The 24,406-nt window shown below is 39.4% G+C and overlaps 1 protein-coding gene across 7 annotated transcripts in view; it reads right to left on the reverse strand.

Annotated features, from left to right (window-relative positions):
• ABCC5 (ATP binding cassette subfamily C member 5) overlaps positions 1 to 24,406 on the reverse strand; it is a 44,606-nt gene that overhangs the window by 14,765 nt on the left and 5,435 nt on the right. For 2 of the 7 annotated variants that reach the window (XM_083848290.1, XM_083848292.1), the window contains exons 3-17: positions 16,417 to 16,574; positions 16,009 to 16,164; positions 15,737 to 15,884; positions 10,857 to 11,090; positions 10,571 to 10,744; positions 9,270 to 9,417; positions 8,641 to 8,789; positions 7,868 to 7,975; positions 5,751 to 6,101; positions 4,079 to 4,150; positions 3,857 to 3,981; positions 3,367 to 3,439; positions 2,620 to 2,823; positions 1,799 to 1,942; positions 21 to 123 (exon numbers count right to left, since the gene is read on the reverse strand). In XM_083848290.1, coding sequence (XP_083704416.1) covers positions 21 to 123; positions 1,799 to 1,942; positions 2,620 to 2,823; positions 3,367 to 3,439; positions 3,857 to 3,981; positions 4,079 to 4,150; positions 5,751 to 6,101; positions 7,868 to 7,975; positions 8,641 to 8,789; positions 9,270 to 9,417; positions 10,571 to 10,744; positions 10,857 to 11,090; positions 15,737 to 15,884; positions 16,009 to 16,164; positions 16,417 to 16,574 — 2,347 coding nt within the window. Of the gene's footprint in view, positions 1 to 20; positions 124 to 1,798; positions 1,943 to 2,619; positions 2,824 to 3,366; positions 3,440 to 3,856; positions 3,982 to 4,078; positions 4,151 to 5,750; positions 6,102 to 7,867; positions 7,976 to 8,640; positions 8,790 to 9,269; positions 9,418 to 10,570; positions 10,745 to 10,856; positions 11,091 to 11,552; positions 15,633 to 15,736; positions 15,885 to 16,008; positions 16,165 to 16,416; positions 16,578 to 24,406 lie in introns of those variants that run through there. The other 5 variants (XM_083848289.1, XM_083848291.1, XM_083848293.1 and 2 more) reach the window with 4 other exon arrangements.

A 24,406-nucleotide genomic window follows, 5' to 3' on the forward strand; every position in this document is an offset into this window, starting at 1 on the left:
AAATCTGATTACATAGTTACCCTCTTCCTTCTTCACAACTTTCTCCTTCTTCACAGACCCTGCTTTGGTACTTTTATCCTGGGGTCTTTTCAGTGAACTGTTTGTGTTCTTCTTTATATTAATCTGTAGAAAAATGGCGACACAAAACACACTGGAGTAATTTTCTTTTTCATTTTCACAGCTGAACCCAAACGTTTTTTCATAAGCCTCCTATGCACAAAGGCTTTCAATAGCTTAGCATTGATTTCAATGAAGATATTAATTTTGCTGTTATTACAGATGAGTACCAACTCTGGGAGATTACATTTTCCTGCTCTATTGAGCTCTACAAATCTGTACTTGTGGTGTGCAAGGTTAATTTTCAGAATCATTTGAAACTATGCGCATACATGGTAAAAGAATTATACCCCTACTACAGAGACACAGAGAGAGAGAGAGACACAGAGACAGAGAGAGAGAGATACAATCCACGGTCTCTTGTAAAAATAACTCACTATTTTATTAAGAGGCTTTTTTTTCCCCCTCAAACACCCTAATCTCTCTCTCAAGAAACGTCTGTACGGACAAAGGTAACTCAGACTTTCAGAAATCAGATGGCCAAACACTAAACTGCACACACAATTACTGTTCTAAACTTGTCTCTCTTTTCACAAAATGAAAATGACTGTTCAGAGAGCCCAGATTAACTGAAACCCTCTACATAACTTCATGGACACCTTACACAAAATGACACATCTCACATGCAACTTTACTATCCCTTTCTTCTTATCCTATAGAGAATGCAAATCAACACTCCTTCCATGAGCTAGTGTTTATAGAGTGAAGGTCAGCCAAATATGCAGGCTGGAGAATCTCATGCTAACTGTCATCACATTAACCTTAACGTGGCAGAACTATAATCTTCATGTCTCAGAAAGGATATGCAGAGTAACGTATGACATTCCTTTGCTTCTTTCACTAACATCTCCCAGGAGAAAATTCCACCAAGCACCTTCTCTCTGCATATTTATCATAATGCTACCTTTTCAGATTTATTTTTTTGTAATGCTTTCAACTTTTGAGTAAGGAGCCTTTCACCACTTAAAAATAGACCACTGATATATTTTTGTTTCTTACTCCATAGAATAACTTCAGGAAACAAACAGGACAAAGCTGGGAAAAATTAAATAACTGAAAATTTAAAGGCATTGTCCTACTAAATGTCCTCGCTATTTTCTAGGTTTACATTCTTCACCAACTGATATACTAGCAGACAAATCCAAGTTTGCATGCACAGCCATTGTTTCATAACAGAAACGGTATCAATCAATAACATTTTTTTTGTTTCATTTCACCCCCCTGAAGTATTTTCAGTTACATTTCCAACATACTGTTGCATTTAACTTTTGACAAGTTGCACCACTGTTATTGCGCCTCAGTCATACCTTAGGTGAAAAAGTATCAAACCAGTAATAGTTTTTTCAAAGGTTGCTCCAGGTCTGTGCTAATTTGGAAGTAAATTAAGAAGTGAGGTGTACAACAAAAGAGACGAGAAGCTTCCTGCTCTGAGCAGCACCAAAGTAAACAATACATTTCTTACATGTTCAACTCATGAGATCACTGGCAGAGTCACCTCTACTACACATTCCCCAAGTAAGAACTGTGACTGCGAATACAAAGTGCTAATGAAGCACAGATTATTCTACCGGAAGCACACTGGTCAGATCAACATGTGAAGCCATTTTCCAGTCTTCCAATTATGCCATTTGGTTTATCTCATTAGAAAAGTCAGAGTGCTTTAAAATGGAAAAACGAGTACCTCAATATGTGGTGTCTCTCCCAGCTGTAGGTTATTAAAAATGGTTGCATAGTCCCCATTTAAATTCATTAATTCCTCATGACTTCCTCGCTCAGTAATGCAGCCTTCTTTCATGAAGACCACTTCATCACAGTCAACAAGATACTGGGAAGAACAGCACAAAGAACAAACCTTCATCATTATGTCTGATCCACCACATGCCCATATGATCCTTTTCAGTATTTTATAAACATTTGTGCTCAGCAGGAGGGAAACAAAACACACTGATTCCCAGCTAATAGAACTCTGACTTTTAAAGGTCCTGTATTTACCAGATCACCATGATTACTCTCACTCTGCATATAAAGTTCTCATGTTCTATCAAAACCAAGCCATTACAGAATACGCAATCCAGGATACTTAAACTCTGCAGACACTAATACACTAATTAATATCTCTATACACAGAGCATGGCAAAAAATCTCAGAATATATGGATTCTGATTTACTGATAGCAAAACTAAATGTTTTCTGATGTGATAAACTAGCTTTAAGGCAAATTAGCAAAAGCGTTTTTGAATATGATACTCATTTCTCTGGCAAATTTTCTTTAGCCAAGCATTACCAGTCCCTACCATACACCAAACAGTACCAGTATCAAGTAAAGAATTAGACTTAGCTCTGTGCACGCTTGCAGCAAGTTTGTAAATCTAAACCACACATCCTATAGAGGGACAAGGTTGTGTTCTGACAAGCCAGGACACAGGAATCTCCAGTATGAAGGCAAGTGACTAAACAACATTTCTAGAAAGTCCAAGAAAGCAAACACAAGAGGTGTAGTACCTGAAGCTGATGAGTGATGAAAAGGACAGTCTTTGACTTCAGGTGCTTCCTTATTGCACTGTTAAAAATGTGATTTCCAACATGAGCATCTAAGGCACTAAGGGGATCATCAAGGATGTAAATGCTCCTGTCACTGTACAGGGCTCGAGCCAGACTGATTCTCTGACGCTGTCCTCCACTCAGGTTAGCCCCTCGTTCACCAATCTATACAGACACAAACAGGTTAGTTCATTTCTACAGCACCGTGCAACACGTGAACAAGAGATGACTGGAATTAAATAGATCATAATATTTTATATGCCTCTGTGTATATACATATAGATGCACACACACCATATGGATATTATATATGTATATATGTATAATATAGAATTATAATATAGAATTATATGTATAGTTCTATAGTTTAGGTGTCCACTTCTTTGTGAAGCATGTTACACAGTCAAACTCAAGATTAACACGCTTGAAGTGTTACAGTACTTTTTTGCCTACCTAATTTAAATTAAGTTCAAATAGGTCCTGTTAAGGCAGCTAAATTTACAGCACAACAGAAAACTGGCAATATTTGTACCAAAAACATGGCACTACTCTCAATAGCCTAGGGCACTGATAAGCTCGAGGTGTATTCAGCAGCTTGACTTATATGCATACCAGTTTGGTGTTTCTCCTTACTCCAGTCTGGTCTGGCAAACTAAAACTTTACTTTTCTCCACCTACTAAACAGTTTACTATAAGCAAAATTTATACCTCTGTCAGGTCCCCATTTGGAAGGATGGCTAGGTCAGGCCTTAGACAGCAACCATTCAACACAGTGTTGTATCTAAAGAAGATGGATTAAATAAGTAGTAAGAACACATTTTCTTTTCAATGATTGCTAGCATAGGCCCTAGGGATGCCCCCCACTAGGAAAGGGACACACAAGGTATCAGCTCACTGAAAACAGTTGTTGTTGCACTTACACAGGGCAAGGCGAGGACAGCAAGTACAAATATAACTTCAGTGCTGCGAACAGAGGTCAGACAGTTCTCACTGCAAATGAGCAGTAACAGTAGCACTGACAGCCATCAGTCACAGTGACCACACACAAGAGAGGCAGGCTTTTAAATGAGCCTTGTAGAGGTCTTAAAGACAGACTCCAAAAGTAGAGGTAGGCTTTGACTGCAACGTACTCTGCATCCCTCACTTGGGCCAAGAATTACTAAACTTTCATGAAAATCAGCAAACATTTCTGACAAACCTTTCTTCATCGTATTCCTTGCCAAAAAGAATGTTGTCCCGAAGCGTAGCATTGAGAATCCAGGCCTGCTGGGCCACATATGCAAATGTTCCACTTACAGCAATGCTACCCTCCAACAAGGTCATCTGGAATTCAAAATCATGCAGTTATGCCAGGTCACGTCTAATAAAAATAATTGGAAATCAAGAAGAGAAAAGCAGAAGTCAAAACAGAATTTCTCACCTGTCCTAAAATTGCCGAAATAAGTGAAGTTTTTCCACTCCCCACACTGCCACAAATTCCAACAAGTTTTCCCTAGACAGAAAAAAAAATATATGGTACTCATTACTTACTTCTCTAACCTTCTCAGAATTTGGACTACCTGTAGTATCTCAGAGTTTACAGTCAGACATTAATGACAGCTGAAAAAGGACAAATGAATGCAAGTCAGTCTATATTTTAACTCTCAAAAACAAACAGTGAATACTATCCTACTGTGGACTAAAACTGAATTAATTTCACAGGTGAAAATGAACGTATTTTAAGATCAGTTTCCCTCTGACTGGGCCTGATACAAGCCCAGAGAATGCTGCACTCAGCCAAAAGCACCAACGCCTGCCCAAACAGAATACATCAAGGTGATGGTTTCCAAAGGCCTTCCACTGCCTTCAGTGGCTGACAGCTCAGACTAAGGAAAAAAATCTTTGTAACTGGACCAGAAGATAGGGAAATGACTGCAGCAAACAAAAAGAACAAATTCACAGATAAATGAAAAGTTTCATACAATCAAATTGACACTAATTGGTCGGTGTGATAACAAAAAAAAAAGAGGGAAGGACTAAACGAAAACCAGAATAAAGGATACGTGTCCATTAGAACTCCCTGCCTATGAGATGCAATTTGCTAAGGACCACCTACCAAGAAAAAGCTGGAATCCAATCACTTATCTGCAATAAAATGGATGGGCTGATACCTACATTAAACAAATAATGAATTCAGCAAAACTGTTTTTCTTCCTTCTGTAAAAAAAAGTTAAAGTGGGCAACAAGGGTATATAGGCATTTGGGGAACAAGTTATTACACTCTCATTCACAAGTTTCCTTTTCTGACAGTAACCTGTACATTTTCAAGTCAGTCTATAATCCTTTTCCAAGTCTATTTATTATTTTTAGATAAAAGCAACTCTCTTGAGTTAAAACTACCCCTCTACTCATACTACAAGACAGTTTAACCACAAATATCCTGATAAATGCATGGATCTCATTACTACAGCATCCAAGTACCAGACTGCAATTTTTTTTTTTTCATTTGTAAAAGATATCACGTATTAAGTTCATTTTCCTTAACATGTTACATGCTTTTACCTTACTTGCAGTGAGGACTTCAGCTGCTTCTAACTTCTTGAAAATCTTTGGTTTTCTATAGTACAAAAATTCTCAGTGAAGAATTAGTTGCATATTCTCCAATGAAAATCCACTGCTATGCTCCATCATAACACTTCATCACATAAAATGTTCACTGAGAATGTAGCTGAAACCCTACAGAATTGTCAAATGGCCGCAGAAATAAACCATCCACCAATACCTCACCGACACCTCTGTTGCCCTGGTTATTCTTTAGGTTCAATGCCTCAGACTGTTCTGAGAGCTACAAACAGAAAAAACACATTAGATGCGAAGACTAAATATCCTGCAGTGATTTATAGGCTGTGTGCAAAGATCCCGTTTGCTAGAATGGCACAGCTGTTTACATCAAGATCAGACTGCATCCTGGATACCGCAGTTGCCATGGATATTACAGGAGTGCACAAAAGCAATATGCTCCATTTCATGCAGAAACAAACAGCTCTCTATTCCAAGGGACAGCTAAAAATGAGGTCTTTCAAGAGCTCATATTTACTCCTTTCTTCTCTTACCTTTTCTATCTCCAAGTCAATGTTGTAGAGAGTCCTCTGAAGCCGAAGGTTAACCAGGTGGATGATTCTGTTCTCCTCTTCGGGGCTAGGATGGTCATCATTGTCCACTAGAAGATGGCCCTTCTGCTCTGCCAGCACAGCTTGCTGTCCCTCATTCTGCAGCTTCATTTTCTCTTTCTTGCCCTTGGTTACTTTCTTGTCTTTTTTCACTTTGGGGGTCAACTTTGGTGAGCTCTGGACGCTGGCGTGGGAGAAGTCCCAAGCCAAGGTAGCATTTTTCACCTCTATCGCGGTGTGAGGATTGGCTGGTTTTTTCTTTATCATATGAACCTCTTCCATTAGAAATAAACTCTGATAGGAGTTGTGAGAGAGGTGTAAAGATGAGACACCTGATCAAGACTGGGAGACAAGCCTATGGCACACTCACGCAGCAAAACACATCAGGCTATATAGTGGGAGAAAGCTGAAGAGCAAAAGGTAGCTCATTAGTGTAAACTAACTCCGGGCCTGCTGAGTGGCCAGGGCATTCCTGGATGTGGTGGAAACACTTAGATACACGAAGACTTTTTAAGAGCTGCAATGCTCTGGGTGCTACGAGAGGAGCTCATTCTGTTAACAGTTTGCAACTACCACTCTGCAATCTCCAGATACAAAACATGGGAGTAGAATACATGGGTTGGAGCAGAGATGTCACCATGAGCAAAAGTGACTGACTTGTCCTGAGCGTCAGCTCATTACAGAAGATGGAATGACTTCATCCTTTACCCTTCGCCCCTTTGGTTGGGAAAATGCCATCTCACACAAATTTAGCCATGTAGGGCTGCTTGAGAATAAGTAAGCCGCTAAGTCCATTGTATCATGTTTTCCACCACATCCATCAGTACTTACAATCAACACAGATTAAGAAGAGGTTTTTCACATAATTTAGTTACAAGATAAAATAGTTTCCACTTATATAAGTTATGTGTTGAACTAAGCAGCCTGTGATTACAGACTTCTCAACTGTCAGCCTTATTTACTCCTGAGATTGCTATGCCCAAATCATACATTCGTAGGAAAGCTCATACTTATTTGCAGACTCAAAACGTAAGTTACATTTTTATTGTGATATTAGAGTAACCCCACCCTGTGTTACACACCTGACAGAAGTTACACTCTTTGCAGACTTGAACTGGGAAGTACTACAATTCCCACTCTTCTCTTCCCCTAACAATTCCCTCTAGTACAACTCGATTTAGGAAAGCTTGCTTGAGGTTGACCCAGGCAGAAGATTAAACAAAAACGCTTAATAATTAATGGAATCTCTCAACCATTCTGTAGATTCCATTCTTCTCATACCCAAATTTGTTTCATGAATGCATTATACAGAATCCATATAACTTAATATTATGGAATCCTATTTGAAAGTTTCTGCCATGTGCAATAGTGGTATGTGCTATTGACTGCAAGAGAGAAGGCAAAATAGAGGCCTGTCCTCTGAGTTCATACTAAAGTACACAGCGTATTCACAGGGATTGAAGGATGAAATAGGACTGTTTCTGTTATCTGGATTTTAATTTTCTACCATAGATTTTGTTTAGTCAGGTCACAACTGTATTTTATTCGTACAATGGAACCAGTACTTCAGTCACAATCTGCCCTGGAAATACTAAACCTCAATTTTTCATGACTACAAATAAAAATCTACTAGTTTGTGCAAAGTCTGCTCACATAGAACATGACATCTTCAAAAATAATTTCACTGGCAAAATGTGAAATTTCACTGTAGACAAGTTGCACTGCCTTTTCATGCAGACGGTCATAAGAGAGTGAAAGAATTACTATACTGCAAACTGTCTAATCCTGAATCCCATCTCTGATAGTGGCCAACATCAAAATCCTGAAATCATTGAATATTTTGCTTCCCACACCAGTACTAACTTAAAGCTCTAATATTCCTTGACTGTGTTTTTATCCCTTCTGCAGAATACAATGATATAGAGTGCTAAGTGTACAGAAAAAAAAACTCCTCAATACAATAAAACAGCATCATCTTCAAGTTGTTCCATTAGCATCTACTATACACATACAACACGCCACACTAACAGCTAAAACTGCAGAACTAAAAGACTTCTTACCTTAAATCTGTCAACGGAAACAGATGCCTCAGATAGAGACTTCACTGAGAAAGGTGTTACTTTTAGAGCAAAAGTCATTGAATTGAAGACAGTGACCACTGTGAATGCCTAAAAAAAAAAAAAAAAGAAAGAATCACGTTTGGATTTTTGGATGCAATATACTTAACTAACAATTCCAGCCTTCTAAAGGTTGAATTGCCATAGCAGCAAGTCAAAGACATAGAGAAGGCCCACAGTCAAAGAATCACCATTTAAAGAATACTCTGGAATTCCATACTCTGGAATAGCAGAATAACAGTGCATCTACCCAGCACTTTGTAACAGACCAGATCTTCAGTGTTCGTAGGTCCAATGAAAATATCAGACAGCAAATCCTGCATTAGCCTATTACTTGTGAAGATCCATGTTCATATCCTATTTTAAGTCACAAGGGAAAACAAATCTGTACTGTTTGCATCCAAGCACACTGAAAAAAAAACATCCAGTAATCCCAATGTCCTAACTGAATAGCAAAAAGGAGTGCTGGTTCACATTCACCTCAAAGCCTATTCTGAGGAAGGTCAGGGCTGGAACAGCACAGAGAGTTTTTTGTGCAAAATACATGACTATGTAAGCTGCTGTCACACCCACCAGATCACCATTTCTGTGAGCCTTAACCTGGCCTGGCCACACAGAAAAAAAAGAATGAGCTGGAGAGAAATGACTTAACAGAAAAGCTACTGTAACAATACAGTAAAGAATATTTTCACCACTGCAATAAGCTAACCACTTACCTGAGCTGCTGTAAGATCGTAGCCAAGGATCATATGGACAGAAAAAGTCACCACACTGGCAATGACTACAACTATGGGAGCCACACCCACAGTGATGCTCTGGAAGTAGCCAGCACGCTCTAAGATTTTACGTTCTTCCTCACGGATCTCTAGAAATACGAATAGGGGCACCAGATATGAAGTATGATTCAGAGGAATACGTATACAACAGACACTATAAACACTGAGTAAGAGAGACCTAACGTTTTACATGTTAGCAGTTATCACATACATGTCCTTATAAAAAGAGCAGAGAGCAGTAAACTATAATGGTCTATAAATCTTTGTAAGACAGAAGTCACCGTATTCTAAAAATGGAGCAGTCATCATATTATTATCAAAAATTGGAACAAAATTTAAAAAATTAGGATTAGAACACGACCAAACATTATGCTAGAAAGCAAAACTTTAGAAAGCAGCAAGACTGTTTGTCTAACCCATCATGCATGACAAAGAGCGTGGTGGATGAAAGGAGTTGCTACACCACATGTAAATCAACATCTATGTTTCTAACCTAGAAGCATGCACCAGAGCACTAAGCAATGAGGCATCACCACAAAAGCAAACATCTACAAATTTTGTGAACTCACTTTGAACATTCTGAGAAAACGGTTTGACCCAGGCATACATTTTAATGAACTTAATGTAATTAAGAACTTCATTCATCTTTTGCACACGTTCATCTGTTGTTGATACACATTTTCTTCTGAAATACGCAGTGAGGCGTGATACAAACATCTGAAACAAAAAGTAACACCATGCAACATTAGTGAAAACTCAGAGCAAGTACATTCAACCCCTCCTAATTACCATACAAAGCAAATTTTGAATCTGAAAAAAAAAGACTTTCAGAGACAGGGCAAGAATGCTTTCATTCTGACATAAAAGGAAAGCTAGAAACATTATTCACATCCTCCCACCCCATCTGCACTGAGCACTAGACTGAGGACAGCAAGTCTAAACAAAAACGAAATTTGTGAGAATAAAGCTGTGGACTTCTACCAGTATTGAATAGCACTAGATTCACTACAGTTTCTGAAGCACAAAGACTACAGTAACTTTAAGGTAAACTGAATTTACTCTCACAGCAAATGAGCACTAGAATTCATTCTAGCCAGTCTTTTAACCTGGTCACTGGCGAAAGAAAAAGCTGGACTTTGTACAGCCAGATCAATTTCTACTATATGCCTGTGCTAGGAAAATAAAACATTATTAACATTTTTACTAAACCAATGTAAAGTTTTAGAGAACTGGTGAAGATAATCAAATTCCACTCTTCATTCCCCTTTTTAAAAATATAATTCCCATTATTTTAGTCCTTCCTATTGCACACAAATTACATCAAAGTGGACCTGATGGTATTCTGCATCCATGCCTTTTAAAATGTTTATTATGAATATAGAGATAAAAAGATTTTTGGCTTGGACTAGCCTATTTCACTGCTGAGCAGAAGTAGATGCAGGAATATCTAGAGAAGAGCACCCTCCCTCCCAGATGTAGCACTTTTCAACACCTATTATTGAATTCAGGAATGAATCTTGACTGAAACATGCAACACTCGGCCCCTGTAGACAAGACGGAGGCCTTTTGTCTTTCCAGCCTCAACCACAAGCATCTGAACACTCTGCAGTTTAATTTAGCTATAAATATTTATCTCAAAGTCAGATCTACTAGCTTTCCTATTTCCATTTTCCTTTTTTTTTTTTTTTTTGGACCATTTTGAGTTCCCCGTTTCCAAGTTTCTGCTCCTCACATCATCTTTAGGAATAATTTCAATAATATGCAGTACCATAAACAGGCTTAACCTAGCACTTTTCAACACCTTTATTCAGAACTATGCATGTATCTAGCCCAAGAAAAATGAAGTAAGTCTTAATTCTTTGTAACTTACCATTGCTGGGTAGAAAAGTATGAAGACAGCAGAGCCCAAGAAGCCTGTTGGGCCCAGAATAATTACATTATAAACCATTCCTAAGATGGCCACAATAGGGCCCCCAGCCAACAAACTGCCAACTGCTGCAGCTTCAAACATCCTTTGACCATCATTGGAACATACATTTATGAGCTGAAAAACACACAGAGCAGATTATTTAGATTTAAGGCACAGTTAATTCTCAAAGGAATATATTTACATATCTTTTCTCAGCCAGCAATTTCCAAAATGATACTCAGCTTACCTCGCCAAGAGACTTCTCCTTGATATTCTTCAGCTTGAGAATTTTCTTAAATGCCATTGTCAAGATAGCTCCACGCAGTCTAACCCCCGTGCGGTAATTCAAGGCCCAGGTTAGCGCAAGGGACCAAGATCGCACTATTTCCGTCATAAAGATGCCAAAAACTAAAAACAAGCTGTACTGCAGGTTGGACTCACTCTGTTGGGTATACTCCAAAAGATGTTTCACAACGAACGCCTACAGGAAGAAATGCAAACTTGCATGAACACCCATCATCCCAGAGGACCATGCAACAACTTTATGTTAAGTTAGAAACAAGTAGGCTACTTTGCTTTTAAGACAGCCATTTGAAATAGAAAGCGTCTTCCTTCTAGAAGTAAAAGATGTCAATACAAGGAATACTGTAAAACAAAGCCCTGCTGAGAGCCAAGCACTGAGCCAAATTTAGTAAGTAAAGAAAGTTTAATTTGGAACCATATTCCTCGCAGCATACTTATAATCCTCTGTGTCTTCTAACTTAACATAAATCTGTCAGTTAGCTGAAAGCAATGCATTGTCATATAGAAGAGTTTTAAAATATAGTCACTACTTATACATCTGAGCACATTAAGAAACATTCCTTTACGTGACATTAAGACCTTTTTATTTTATCTTTGGTTTGCTTCAAACGTGCTTATTTGATAAAAAGGAACAATGTACCTACAGTTGTAGAGGGGAAGAGTGAGAAGGACATTTGCAAAACATTCCTGGAAATAAACATCAGCAGTTTAATAGTAAAGAAAAAAACAAGCAGAAAGCACAAGGTACGCAATACCACAAATCATTGGGGACAGGGGAAATGAAAAAGAAAAAAAATTAACCATACAATCCCTCCCCATGCCCTCTCCCCACAGAAACATAACACTTTACCTCAGGAATCACTTTTCAAATATCACCTGCAGAAAGAATGCAGCCCCCAGAACCACTGATTCCCACCTCCAGCTCTTTGTGGTCCAACGGCACATTACAACATCATACAACTCACAATCGCCATCAATATTAAATACTATCGACTGAGAAACAACAGGCTTTTATTTGAAATAAAGTGCCATCTTAAATGGTAACATCTCACAAACACGGTACAACAGGTAAAGCATTGTATAAATATACAATCTGCACATACAGGGTAATTATAATGAGTTAATATCTAACAGTCTTAGCCTCTAACAAACTATAACTGAAACTACACACAAAATTATAAAAATACAAAAACACAACAGTATTTTTCATGAAGTCCAAAAGAAGTCAAACTTGCAGGTGCCAACATGGGAGGCTTCTGAGGCTGCACAAATTCTGAAAACTGGTTTTAAAAGTATGCTATAGTAAGGCTTCACAGATAGCAAAAGCAGATTTCCTAGACAGCTTCTCAGCAAATGATGCTTTAAGATACTGGTGCTTTTGATACGCTAATACAGAGCAGAGAATTACCTTTGCCCACAACAAAAAGCAACCAAAAAAATTTTTGAGACCAAAGAAAATATTTGAGAAGCCTTTCACATCACAGTTCGTTGAAGTCCTCTTGGCTAAACCAGGTTTTGCAAATAAGAGTTCTGTATAGTTTGAAGAGAGAGGGAAAAAACAAAACCCCACTATTTCAGCAAAGGTATTGAAAGCTACAGCCCAGCACCAAGTAACAGGAAAAAAATGGAGATCAAACTCATCTGTTCTGAGGAAAATAATTCTGCGTGTCAGAACCAAGGAAACATGCTGTAAATAATTTTGCTCTTTCATTTTCACAGGTGTGAATTAAAGCCAGATGTCCATCAGGTTCTAGAATGGCCACTGAGAAAATTTACATATCGATCCCTGAACAAATGTGAGGAGCTCACATTCACAGATCTATTGCATTCCAACTTTCTCCTTACTTGGATTTAGTTTTACATCCACTGTTTGGACCACAACTGCATACAGTTGGTTTGCAGTTACTAAGAAGATTACTGACTTCTTTTTCCAGTATTCAATCCCACATATGCAACCGAGTCACTGAGCATCGGGGTGAAAATGCCCCCTTTTTCCTCACGAGCTGTAACTCAGCATGGTCGCAGACAGCAAGCATTTTCTCGCACACCACAGCATTGCTGAAAGTCTCCAAGAGAGGATGTATAAAGAAAGCAGATGTTTCCTGGGGTCTCATTCCTCCCAAAACTTTTTAGTGCATTTTTTCAGCACTATTTTATAGAATCAGCATCTCCCGTGATGAAATAGAGACCAGCTTACATTATACCCCCTTTTTTTTTTTCCAGATGAAAGAAAGAGGAAACAGCAGATTAAAGAATTTTGAAAAGGGAACGGAAAAAAGTCACAATTAACATTTACATCTAAGCACATACTACTTCAATTCAAACTAGTTTAATGAAAAGAATCCAGCATAAAGTTATTTACAGAACAGGAAAAGTTGTAGTACAAAAACTAAAACTGAATCTAATGGTAAAAAGGAATTCCTGTGACTATTACCGTAGTAGATGGTACTAGCTGCTTGGCTGTCTTAAGCATTCTCATTGAATAAACTTTACCTTACCTTTGCTCTTGGCGTTGGCTCTGCCCAGCAGGACTGTCTCATTCTGACGCAGAAAACAGCCATCCTGAAAATTCTAAAGAACAGCTTCTGTCACTGGTCCCACTGCAGCGCGGGCATCCCCATTGCAGCCAGCGTGCAAAAACACGGGGCAGGCTGCAACTGGAGCCAACTGGGAAATTGGGAAACTTACCTCCAACAGCTTACCACTCCCCCCTCCAATAACTGACCAAACTGTCAAGCTGTACTCCACTAAGATAGCAAGTTTCCCCATCTCCCAAACAGGAAGAATAATAGCTCTGAACAGTTGCAAACGGGTACATTGTTCAGACCTGGAGTTAAACTGAGTATGTTCAGTAACCAAAAAATTTATTTGTTCCTCAAAATGAACGTGAAAGTTTTGCTAGCTGATTAAACAGCAGCATATATTCACTGGAGATAAATGATATCTCACCTCTACTAGTACATTCTGATGGTTATTACAAGGCAGTCTGACACACGCAGCTGTCTCACCAGGTTATGGGTTTGGATACTGTGCCAGATGCAGAATTTATCAAAATAAATAAGATAAAAGGAAGACCCTTGAAGGATCTAATAACACAAAAAAAAAAAAAAAGGAAGTCTGCAACAACTCCCATCCAGTTATAACCATCACAATGCTCATTAGCAAAGCCACAGGTCTTGGCTGACATTTCAAGGTCATAGATGCTCATATTAAACGTCAAAAATTTTAATTAACTTTAATTAATGTTTAACTCCATTTTGCTAGTTTTCACCAACACAAGAGGTCAAGTCAAGCGCTTTTCCTGATCTCCCTTTTCACCTTCAGGTGACTGAAAGGGTGTAACAATACAAGAAAGCACTAACACTTCAGAGGAGACAGCATAGGCATATACATGAGGCATGCCATTTTAAAAAACAGGGAGGAGGGATGGTAAAGACTCATTTTTTCATGCCAAATGTTAAAACCGTGAAGGAATTGTTCCTTATTCAGAGAAAAGAATAAGGTTGCCTGCAAACAGGCAAGGTCTATAGATAATTGTAAATTATCCAAATTGAGCATCAATTGCAAACATAGTTCCCAACCTAATCAAGTTGGTTTGTTGTTTTTTTCCTTCCCTTCCCGCTCTCATCCAGCAGCTTGGCTGAGACACATCAAGGAGATGACACTACAGAAATTGGGGATACCCTGCTGCAAGTTCTTTGCTAAAGATAAAAGCAGCTACTAAAGCCCTGTAGTGAAACAATGACAGAAGCTCTTCTTGGGGAAAGCTAGTGCTGTTAAAACCTTAAACATGATATATTATTACCGAAGTATGTTCAGACATTTTTTAATTAATACAAGCCAAATTATTACCATGAAAACAATACCACAGAAACATTCGTTATTCATATTACATAAAACAAGGCAAACTTTAAAGACGTATAAAAAGCAGAAGAACATTTTGATAAGACATTTAAAAACTGGAAAACATTTTAAAAAGACATTTCACCTAACAGTGCACCCAAGTGTACTTACCCAAGAAATGAACCTTCAGCTTACCAGCACACTGAAACGTGTACTACTAGCAGTAATACTGCTCCTACTCCTCAAGGGAAATGTGTAGAGAATAAATTTAGTCAAAATTTCAACTGTAAATCTGCACAGCACGTGCAACAAACAGGTGACAAAAAAATGGTGTGAATGTCAAGTCCCATATGTTGTTATCTTCATTACGACCCATAGCAACAAACTGCAGCAGTTCCTAAAGGCAATAACATACTCTAACAAACTCTACATAAAACCTGTCTGACCGTCCTCTGTAGCATCAGGAAAGACTATACTCACAAATCTCTGGAAACTCGCTACTTTAAAAAGTAGCGCTCTAATAAAATTGTTTGGTTCCATCTCTTGAAGACTGTGCTATCAATGCCAATAGTCTAAGATTAGTGTTTTATCAGACTGATTTTTATTACAAGATAAACTTACAGAATTTCAAAACAGAAATAAAATACCTGCACATAAGAATTTTATGCAAAAAAGACCACATACCAGTTAAGGAAGAACTTTAAACTATACTCAAAAGCAAAGAGAAAAAACAGGTGTGCATTTCCTCCAAGATATCTAAAGTCCCCCTCCCTTCTCCAAGAACTTGGCCTTGGTATTCAGCAACTGATCCTCCAGCTGTAGGAAACCTATCTTGGAATACCATATCACTCTGGAATTTTGCCCCAAAATTTCTAGCTAGTCAAAACATTAAGTGATCCTGCAATGAAACCTTAATATTTTACAGTTGGCCATGAGATGAAGCCCTCTGGGGTTATTAAAAAAAGGATGGATATTACTTACTGGTCCACTGAAACCCGCGAGCTGCGTGATCATCAGACACACTATGGAAATGATGAGTCTGGTGCGGCAGAAAATCCACACAACTCTCCGGAGAGAAGCATCATCGGGCCCACATTCTTTCAGTTCTTCCTGCCACAATCTCTCCAGCCTAAGAAAAACAGAAGCTTCACGTTATGAAACTTTCACTGCAAGAAAAGGTACAATCTCATAGGCGCTTCTCTGTGAAAATTTCAAGCATTTGAAAAAAATAATATGGAGCAAAATGTTTCTACCTTCTACAATTGACATCTGAAGACTCGTGCCTTGACAAGGACCATACATCATCCATAAACAACTCCCCTTTCTTGTATGCTCTGTGGGCCAAAGGAGAGAGCCAGGAGAAGGTCATGCAGGAGAAAAGCCCAGCATTATCAACAGGGTGCTGGTGTCTAAAAGGGAAAAAAAAAAAAAAAAAACACAGAAATAAGTGGAAAGGAAACAGAATTTTAAATCCTTGAGAAAAACAAAGCCTACTCTCACTGAAAATACTCAAGGGTTCCAAATGGCCCATGCAAGTTGCACTTGCCAAACAAATTCCAGCATTTCCAGTACCAGGCAGCAGAACTACAGATGCAAATCTACTTTTTAACTGGTTTGAAAAGCAAATACTGTATCAGTTCTCCTGCAGCCTCAAGGCTTACTTGGAAGTAGTCCGTATGGGTTTCAGCACATTCAGGCCATGGTGGTATTTGCCCTTGTGATGCTCTTCATCCAGCATTCTCAGCTGGGAATGCACAGAGGTATCCAGTGGGAGGCCCTCTGCGCGAGCAGCTGCTTCCAAGGCATCCTGGCATTCAATCTGCTTTTACAAGAAAGAACAGTCAGAGTTCAGAGCTGTGTTTAAAGTCCATGACTCCCGCAACTTTACACCTTTTACTTCTGTAAGCCATTGCAACAACATCAACCACTGCCATTTGATGTCTTAGAGGACAGGTTTCAGCCTGGTGGCAAAAACATGGAAGGCACACACAACCTGGATGTGCATAATGTACGTTAACACCAGTTACTGTACTGTGTCTGTGTACTCAAAGGATAAATAGACAGACCAATCTTGCATATTGTCACAGGACCAAATGCTTTAGGGAAAGGAAATATGATGGAAGAAAATCAAAAAATCAACGTTAGTCCTTTGTAAATTCTGGGAATCAACGATGGGCAGTACAGTTAAGTCATTCTTGATGAACTTGCATCCTCTTAGTATAATTTAGATATTCTTATCCAAAGAAAAATCAGATTATTTTCAGAATTCTAGTAAACTTTTTCAAAAATACTTTGGGTTACATCAAAAGAAAAATATGTATTATGCAGAACGATATGTACTTTATCACATTTCCTGATTTTTCTCTTTCTCCCTAAAGGCAACAACAAAGATGGCAATTCTTCCTGCTCCCAGCCATACTTCTCTGTGGTTCAGCAACTTTATTACCAACCATTTAAAAGGCAAGGCAAGCCTTATCTTAGGAGAGTTTTCCCACAGCCCTAGTAAAAGGCAGACTTTACGTTCTAATCTAACAGGAGAAAGTAAATAGCAATGATATGGAGAAGCCAAAATTTTGCAGAGTTCAAACAAGTCTTTTGATCAGAAGCTAGATGTGGCAAAAGTATCTCAGGAGATAAGCTTGCTATCTAACGCTTGCAGGGGGCTCACTACTGGTCCTGCTAACTTAATGGGCCATCTATTGCAGAGTCCCGTTATCTGTTTGTTTTCTGCTTCTTTGAAATTGAGTTACTTTGTGAACTCTGGGGTAAAAATCTCCCTGGCCATTTTGCAAACAAAGATACCAGAGAATCTGTAAAGATCATCTCTTCCCACCACCCTGCCAAGGTACCATGCTTGTCCTTATTAGCAGCCTTCCCAGGGCAAAGTTATTTCATTATTTTTTTAAACAACAACTGTAACTGCCTTGCAGCCTCCTAAAAACACAATATCCAAAGCCTTAAATGGCCATCAATTGCCAGCAATCGATTCCTAACCTTGCACTGCATAATTTTTTGCCAGACTTCACCTATCCTATGTTAATATCAAAGCATATAGCACATTAAGACAATTAGCTTCCATTCATGCGAAGGGCGAGAGCAGGAAATCGATAATGACAGTATAAATCTGCCCTTTGTTTATTTAACCAAGTGCTTAAATAGTGCCTAAGCACCATTTAACAACTTTGTCAACAACCCATGGTCCGTGTCCCAAAAAACATGATCTAAATCTAAAGCATGATTATATAACAAGCCAGGATAATTAGAAAACAAAAGAACACGACAAGATTCTGACACATGGAGTGCCTCAAAATATGTAACAAAATCGGAAATAAAAGATTTCTCAATTTCTGTTAAATTACTGACTCACTAAGGGCCACACCTCCTTACCAAATCTCCCTTAATCAGCATTAATATGGGAGCTGCCAAAGATGTCTCAAAGGACTCAGCAGGGGGAAAGCTGTGCACGACCACTTTCCTGGATACAGCGGAGGAATTCATAGCTAGTTGGCTACACTCTGCCACTTGCAAGAGCCCCAGGCACATCTGCCCAAACACCCTGCTCTGCTGACACTATACTATGCCATAGGCTATTTGCAGATTCATTGTTTTTCAGAGCACACAGAAAGAGTCCAAAAGGAGTCTCCCAAATGCAAAAACATCAGGATAAAAGTAAAGTTGTTTACCACCTTGCAAGTGAGAATATTTTTAATAAGAAAGCACAATTGCAAGATCCTGCGTTTTTAAGGAGTCCAAAGATAACGTTCTTAAACACTCACTGTGAAAAACAATTAAACTCTCCAGAAGTGCTCAACAGAATTGTCTTAGCAAATGTGAAAAAAAAAAATGATAAAGGACTAGGGCACTGCTTCTTAAAGGCCTTTGTAATCTCTTGACACACAGGGCATGTAAGCACAAACCCCTAGCTGAGAAGATTCTGCAACTCAATCTTGGCAAACTTGCCAAAATCCTATACATATGATTATCAAGAAACAAATGCACCACCCTACTGTACAAGAAAGATTACAGTTTTGTGTCATATTATAAAGTCTCCAAAGCCTACAGTTTAGCAGGGACAAGTGAGACTCCTAAGCAGTTCTACTGCGCATTTCTTGAGTAAAAGCTGAAGTAGAAAAACAAGTCACAAGCCCAACACTTAATTATAAGTTTATGAACCCCTATCCTTTTTTCAAGTGTTCATCAACTGGTGATATCCTGAGCGCCTGCTTGTATACGCAGTTTTCTCGGAAACTAAAATCCTGAAGAAGTCTTTAGCAATGTGATGTGACAGGCTCCAGCACTGCTCTTGAAACATGTGCCTCGTAAATCACGGCTGCGCTATCAAGAGCTTCTTGTAATTCAGCAACTTCTCAGCATACCAATAAAAGCCACGTAGCTGATGGTAAAACCCTATATTAATAACTCCAAAGAAACGTTAACAAAAACAAGTCTAAATTAGAGATTAACACTAACCAGGAGAAAACAAAAAAAAAAAGTTATTTCTTAAAAAACAACAGTTCACTACTCAGCATCATCATAAAGGCAAAAAGACAATGAAGAAAGCATGAACAATACCACACCACTTCCAAAACCTAGGGTTTGCCCCCTTTTTGAACACCAGTCAGTACCCCATCGCTTAGTTCAGAAAGAGTGCTATACTTAAAATGACTTTCTACAAAGGACAATGAGAACAGTTAGGATGGGAACAGCTTCCACAGAAGCAGAAATTTAAGACTTTTCAGCTAGTAAAGGAGAGGAACAAAGATAAGGTACTTGAGATGCCCGTAAAGTCATGAATGACATGAAGAAGAGAAGTAAGGAATGATCACCGACTGATCTTAACAACAAAAGAATCCGAACACTCGGTGAAATTAACGCTATTCACACAAGGGATGCTTAAATTCTGAATTCTCTATCAAAGGATGCTGTAAAGATCAAGCATATAAATGGACTAAAGATGGGAGAATTGAACTCACACAGGAGAAATACATCATGGCTCACTTAAACATGTGACAGAGAGCAACAGAGATCATTTACCCAGCATTTTATTCACAGCTAGTCATCTGCAAATAAAGTTTCTGTAACCACAGGCCGCCTGTAACAGAGGGCAAGGGTCCTGCACTCGACTTTAGTTAAAGCTGTGGCACATGCAGGTGCAGACTGATAGGATTCAACAGACAAGGGAATCTAGGTGAGGAATACAGTTCAGTTTTCAATCCTAACGGCAATCCCTGGCTGTATTCTACTGAGTACCCTGGGGAAGTATCGCTACACACACATTCTTGTCTTGTTCTTCTACCTCCACGGCCAGCACGCAGGCAGAGAAAGATAAGCAGAGCTGGTGCTGTTCCCACAGCATACCTGCCCCCTGACTTCCTGCAAATTGGGAGCAACAAAAGCCTCCAGCACCTGTTAGCAGGACTCCCTGGTACAAGGCCAAACTGGTCATAGGGATGGCACGCACATGTGGTGATGGGAGGCAGGGCCAGAAAGGGGCCACAGTCTGCTTGAGATGTCATGGCAGAAAGGCTGAGACAGGGGTACCAAATTCATAACCTTTTATAGCAAGATGTGTAGGAAGGTCATGAAAACTCATAAAACCTAAGAGCCAAGCTGCCAAACACAGGAAGTCAGATGCAACCAAAACAGATGGTCTTCCTGACACCCCTGTTTTCTATAGATTATGCAGAAAGGCAAGCAAAAGGGAAACGGCAGCTTTTTAGATGTTTCCTTCTAAGCAGAGAACAGGGGCATTTATTTCTGTGAAGACGGTGAAGCAGGTGAAGAGAACAGAAGCAGCTGTGCTATTGATGTGAAGGAGTGTGATCCTAGCCTTTCACGCAGGCAGTCTCATATTTAGCAGAGATGGTAACAATTTATTGGTTTGACAATTGTCGTATCAGATGAGAACAGCAAAACCAGACAAGCTTGGAGGCCAAACAAAACAGATTTTCCATCCCTTACTCCTCTTGCAGAGAAAGAATTTGGTTTGTATGCTACGCAGTCAACATACAAACCAAATCCCAACAGCCAAACAATTGCTATTTCTTCTGTAAAGCAGATGATCTTCCAGGGCTCAGATCACTGCAGGAAAGAAGCAGCATCTCCTCTGCTACCTGACAGGAAACTAGAGCAGACACAGGAGAAGACATTAGTCCTCACAGCTGACATAGAATACAAAAGCTACTGTGGCTGATTTAATATTACACAGAGTTAAAATTGTTTTATTCAAGTGGTAAAGAACACCAAGCTGGCAATGCTGTAGAATAGGAACTCCCACTTCTTGCATTTACAAGGCAGAGCTTGGAAGGCCTCCAAACTCCTACCTTCAAGCTCCCAGTAAGAAGAGGTAAATGGGAAGCTAGGACCAGTGTAACACAGCTCAGGAGTAGTCAGGCACACAGGGAAAAGAATTAGGTGATCCAGTGCTTAAAACATTCTCTGAATTAGAACTCTGTAGTTCTGTCTGAGGTAGAACTAACAGAAGTTGAATTAGTGTTTGAGTCATGATTTCAAAGCTAGCCTGAGTTTATGCACGCTCACGTTAGAGCAGAAGTCTCCCAGTAGCACTTAGCACCACTGTTTGTCTACAAAGCCTTGATAAGATCACCGTAGGTATGTTTGTGATGAGCCTGAATATTAACCACTTCTTGATGCACACAGAGTCCTTGCTGAGGTCAGGTACATTCATTTTTTCCTAGGAACATTGCTTATTTGACCTTGCCCTTGGATTCCGGTAAGTATTAGCGCTGAGGTGAGATGTTCTCAACTCTTCCCTGGCAAACCCACTTATTCCTATAATCCAAGAAATGAGGTTTGCCATGTCATATTTATTTTAGGATTTTTTTTTTTAAACAGCAGCTGTGCCCCGACTCAGGCTTCTGGTGTGCACGAATCCATGTCTTCTATTTCACATACAAACCAGTATGGGATTCACTCAGAGCTGAGGCTGTACACTCATCATGCAGCACTGAAGCTGGACAGTTCATGCATGTTGTCATGCAGTAACAGCAGATCCCCTGCAGAATGAGAAAGTCATCAGCCTTAACTATAAGTTTCCCCTCAGAACTAGCAACCTACACACGCTCTGACCACAAAGCCACGAAACACCTCAATAAGCAGATCGTACTGACACAGCACAGGCTGAGGATTTGGTTCCTGACTGGCTCAGGTAAGCTCTATTACCCTGAACCATGTGCAAACTGCTGCTGCTGTTCTTCCACTAATTCTTTGCTCAGGCTATGCCTGAGCTAGGTCACAAGAGAAAATATCAGATCAATTTAGGACAACACCAGGAAGATCCAGAAACTCAAACTGCTGTGGCATGAAGCCACCAAAGAATGAGAGCACAAGCCCTGACATCATAACATTTATCAAGCCTGATACAGCCTTTCACTCAGTTCTCCTTCCTATACCAACACAAGCAAGGGACACCCCACCCAATTGGCAAATGAACCGGTAATCTGAAAAATACCTCAGGGCTCCAAGCATAAGTTGACTGACATACTTTTAACCTTAGTCCTCGAATAGGATCAAAATATAGATTGTTTGTGGAACAGCCTGGTCACAGCAGGATCTCCCAGGCTACTCCTTAGCACCAGGATATCAGCGTTCAAAGACTAACAACCATCTCGGTGTCTCAGAGCATCAGAACTCCCTGCATGAACAGGTTTTGTCTCATTTCAGGTTAAGTTCTCCAGATCCATTAAATCCTCCTGGCACTATTTAAGTTTATGCTATTGAGTTCCTATGACAGCCATAGGGCAGTGGCTCAAGCACTAATACAGAACACTACAATAAAGGAAAGCTTGCAGCGTCTCTTCAAAGTTAGTTATATTCCCTGCCCACTTTCAGTAATGAGCAGACTGTTTTACAAATCTGCTCTTGACAAAGGAACAGCAATAGACAGAAGTAAAAGACAATGGCAGCAAGTAGCCAGATTCAAGGCTTTAATTACGTGGTTAAGATTTTAATCACGTGGCTAAGATTTAGAAAAAGGATTAAAGACAGCTGACAAAGTAGAAGCCATGAATTAGCCAGAATACTGGTGTTCCACTAGCACGTCTCTGCCCAGTGAAAGATTTTGCATTTTTATTCCTCTTAGTAATAAGTATAAGACTTTTCAGATATAGGTAGATTCCCCCCTCTAAATTCGAGGTAAACTTTCAATAACCTATTGTGCTCCTTTCTCAGCTCTATGTACATAAATTGAGGCAGTGATGCAACCTCTGTGCTGTCCTCCAGGTGGTTAGAGGTTTGTCTTAAAATATTCACCAGGCACCAACTCAGGGATCTCTCGTGTCAAATTAGAGAGTACCTGAGCAGCAGCATGAGAGAACATGACTAATCAAGATAGTTTGATTAATTGCATGTTATGCCCAAAGATTGAAGCAATCTGTAGAAAGTAGCATGAATTTTTGCCTTTGCACACAGTCTAATTGTGTTTAAGCTTAAGGATAAATATTGGCAAGGTAGAGTTTAAAGTTTTGTTTCCCTTTGACACTTAAATAGAAATTAACATTTAGAGAAGTCTGCCTTTGGTATATAGGCACTTATCTAGAATTTGCCTTATTGAACTCATTATGTGAGCTTATCACGAGCTTATCACACACTTATTGCATCAGTGCCCTTACACCGCAGCAACTCGTTCACAGCAGAAGAACATACCAAAGCAGAATCCACAGAGGATCATACTTCACCTAGCGTAGCTTTTCGTATAAGGCTTCCAAACATCAAAGGGCAGTTTTCTTTTTACTTAGTAGAAAAGTAGAATGACAATACAGAAATTGGAAGCTTAAAAGCTTAATTGTTATCAAAATAGCTCCAGGAAATAAGTATCTCTTGCAGTCAGACTGTGCATTACACTAAAAAGCTGAATTTCAAGTTCTACATTTAAGTCATTAACTATACAAACTCAGATCTCATTATACATCTGTACCTGTGTCAGGTTTTTTAACATTACTGAGGTAATGTTTCTGTAAAACTACCCCCTCGCCTTCTACACAGCTATGATCTGAGAAAATAAGGCATCTAATATCGCACTTGTGTGCAGTATCGTTTACAGACAGGAGATTCTCAAGCAGCAAGTAGTATAACAGCAGCTGTTACAAAGTTTCAGAAACATCCAGATCTATTTTTCTTGCATCTCTCTCCCAGCACAGCCGGTGGTATGGTCAGCTGGGTGACAGTTAAAATGATTCTAACATTTTGCCAGCCATCTTGATCAAGTAGTCAACTGCAGTTTTACCTTGTCATGCAGTGAACATGGGCATCAGCTCAAACTACCACAGCTTCTAACCATAACCTCTGAGCCAGCCATAAAGCAATATCTTTGTGTAGAGACAAAAGCCTAGAGCCCCCAGTAGCCCACTCAGCCTGTGATTCTTAAAGTTTTGTGCTCATTAGGTCATGAAAATATGAAGGCTTCTAGAAAATGCAGACATCCAGCAGCTTTGGCTCCAACTAAAAGCTTGTAATTAAGCTGCCTAGAAAGGCTGCTCCAAGCATGGAGTACCAAGGCACTAGTACCCAGGCTACATTCACATCCCTATTTTCAGGGTGTTCAACCCAGTTGTTCAGACACTCCAGATGTTCCAGAGAGGTTGAGAGGCAGAGCTATCTGACTGTTGGACAGCCAGTGATAAATCACTTCAA

Source organism: Anser anser (assembly GCF_964211835.1).
Source record: "Anser anser genome assembly, chromosome: 9".
NCBI classification, from domain to species: Eukaryota; Metazoa; Chordata; class Aves; order Anseriformes; family Anatidae; genus Anser; species Anser anser.